Source organism: Colias croceus, chromosome 11 (assembly GCF_905220415.1).
Source record: "Colias croceus chromosome 11, ilColCroc2.1".
In the NCBI taxonomy this organism is placed as follows: domain Eukaryota; kingdom Metazoa; phylum Arthropoda; class Insecta; order Lepidoptera; family Pieridae; genus Colias; species Colias croceus.
In genome coordinates this window covers 2539175-2541019 of record NC_059547.1, presented here as the reverse complement: position 1 = coordinate 2541019, position 1845 = coordinate 2539175, and the positions used below count along the sequence as shown (strand labels likewise).

General features: G+C 30.7%; 1 protein-coding gene across 1 annotated transcript; it reads left to right on the top strand.

The window, feature by feature from the left end:
• The first annotated feature begins 492 nt into the window (after positions 1-492).
• Positions 493-1435, top strand: LOC123695475 (15-hydroxyprostaglandin dehydrogenase [NAD(+)]-like). The gene has a single exon (XM_045641334.1). It carries the CDS (start codon positions 507-509, stop codon positions 1254-1256), a length of 750 nt encoding a protein of 249 aa, XP_045497290.1. The 5' UTR covers positions 493-506; the 3' UTR covers positions 1257-1435.
• The last annotated feature ends 410 nt before the right edge of the window (positions 1436-1845 follow it).

The following is a 1845-nucleotide window of genomic DNA, read 5'->3' as shown; positions in this document are numbered from 1 at the left end:
CTAACAATGGCTCCTAGAGGATTGCAAGCTGCATTGGTTATAAACATGGATATTTTATCCTTGCGCCAAGGATAATGCAAGCTATGGAACTAAATTTAGGGCTTATAGATAGAATTGCATACTATAGGGATAATAATATCTTTTTAGCTTCTATATTATGTACGTATTCAAACCAGTTCAAAGCTAAATGCTGAATTTATATATTTTTTGGTTTTATGGTATTCAAAATGCTTTATAAATATAAATTTATAAAGAATAGCTAAATGCTGTTAGTATTTAAACAAAATATAATGAAGAACTGGTTTTTAACTTGTTTAATTTAATTTATGTGGTAGAAAATGAAAAAGTTGTAGTATAGGTAACGATTATTTATATATCAAGACAATCTTAATGGAAGATAAATATAATACGTTAAATAACATTACTCTGATAACCTTCATATACCTATATAATATACATTCGCTTGATATTTATATCATAAGTGTCGAGGATTATAACCAGTCAAGATGTCTTACGATATTAAGAATAAAATCGTCGCGATTACCGGCGCTGCTTCTGGAATTGGATATGAAGCAGCCATTAAATTTATCCAAAAAGGGGCTAAAGCGGTACTCATACTTGATTTCAACGAAAAGCTTGGAGCCGAAGCAGCTAAAACGTTAAATTCTAAATTCGGTGACAACAAAGCGATCTTTTACAAATGTGACGTAACAACTGATGTCGAAACAGTTTGGAAGAAAATAATTGATGACCATAAAAGTATAGATGTGTTAGTGAATAACGCTGGTGTTTTAAATGAAAAGTCGCCTAAGAAAACGATAGACATCAATGTGACAGCGTTAATCGAATGGTCGCTAAAATTTTGGGAATTCAGTCGTAAGGACAAATCAGGGAATGGTGGAACAATCATTAATTTGGCATCAATTTATGGATACAGAGTCGACCAGTACATCCCCATTTACCAGGCTTCAAAGTTTGCAGTAGTTGGATTCACAAAATCGTTAGGACACGAGTTCAATTTTAATAGATCTGGAGTAAGAGTTATTGTCGTGTGTCCTGGTTTCACAAAAACTCCTATTGTAGGTGACATACAAGTATGGGACGATGTCATTAAACAAGATTTGAAAGATTTTACGGAAACACAACTTTGGCAGAACCCAGACGTTGTGGCTGATGCAATAGTTGAAGTTTTCGAAAAAGCTAAAAGTGGTACAGCATGGAACATTGAAGGCGGCAATCCTATTAAACAAGTTTAGTTATTTCTGTGTTTTCAAGTTTGTTGCTATATGATATAATTATATGTGATGCCATTTTCAATAAAACAAAACATTTATTTAATGCAATAAAAGTGTGTGAGCAATAAACAGGAAATTATTTAATTTAATTTCTTAATCTTTTTTGTGAAGCAAATACAACTTTAATTTATATTATGTGAGTGGTGTATTTTATTTTTAAAGACTACTTTTAATCTTTTTTTATTATTGAAAAGCCTTAAAAATAACTTGTAAAAACGATATGTTTTGTAGTATGGTAGTGGATTATAAAATACCTATTAATGGTGGTCAAAATTCAGAAAAATATATTTCATAACCAAACTAATTCTATTTTTCATAAAATATTATATTTCCAAACAAGGCAACCGTTGTTTGTATTACTTTAATAATAGTCTTGAGCGAAAATATTTGAACGATAAAATCAATAGCATCGTAATTTCACCGTTCTTAAAATCATTGTTGAAGAATTGCTTCACCAGATAGATAATAATGAAGCTGTAACAATAATTGGAGAACTTTATAGCATTGTGGAAGGAACAATAAAAACGCAAATTAAACCAGATATCGAGGC

Coding starts and splice junctions, on each gene's coding strand:
- LOC123695475 (XM_045641334.1), top strand. CDS start 507: ATGTCTTACGATATTAAGAATAAAATCGTCGCGATTACCGGCGCTGCT.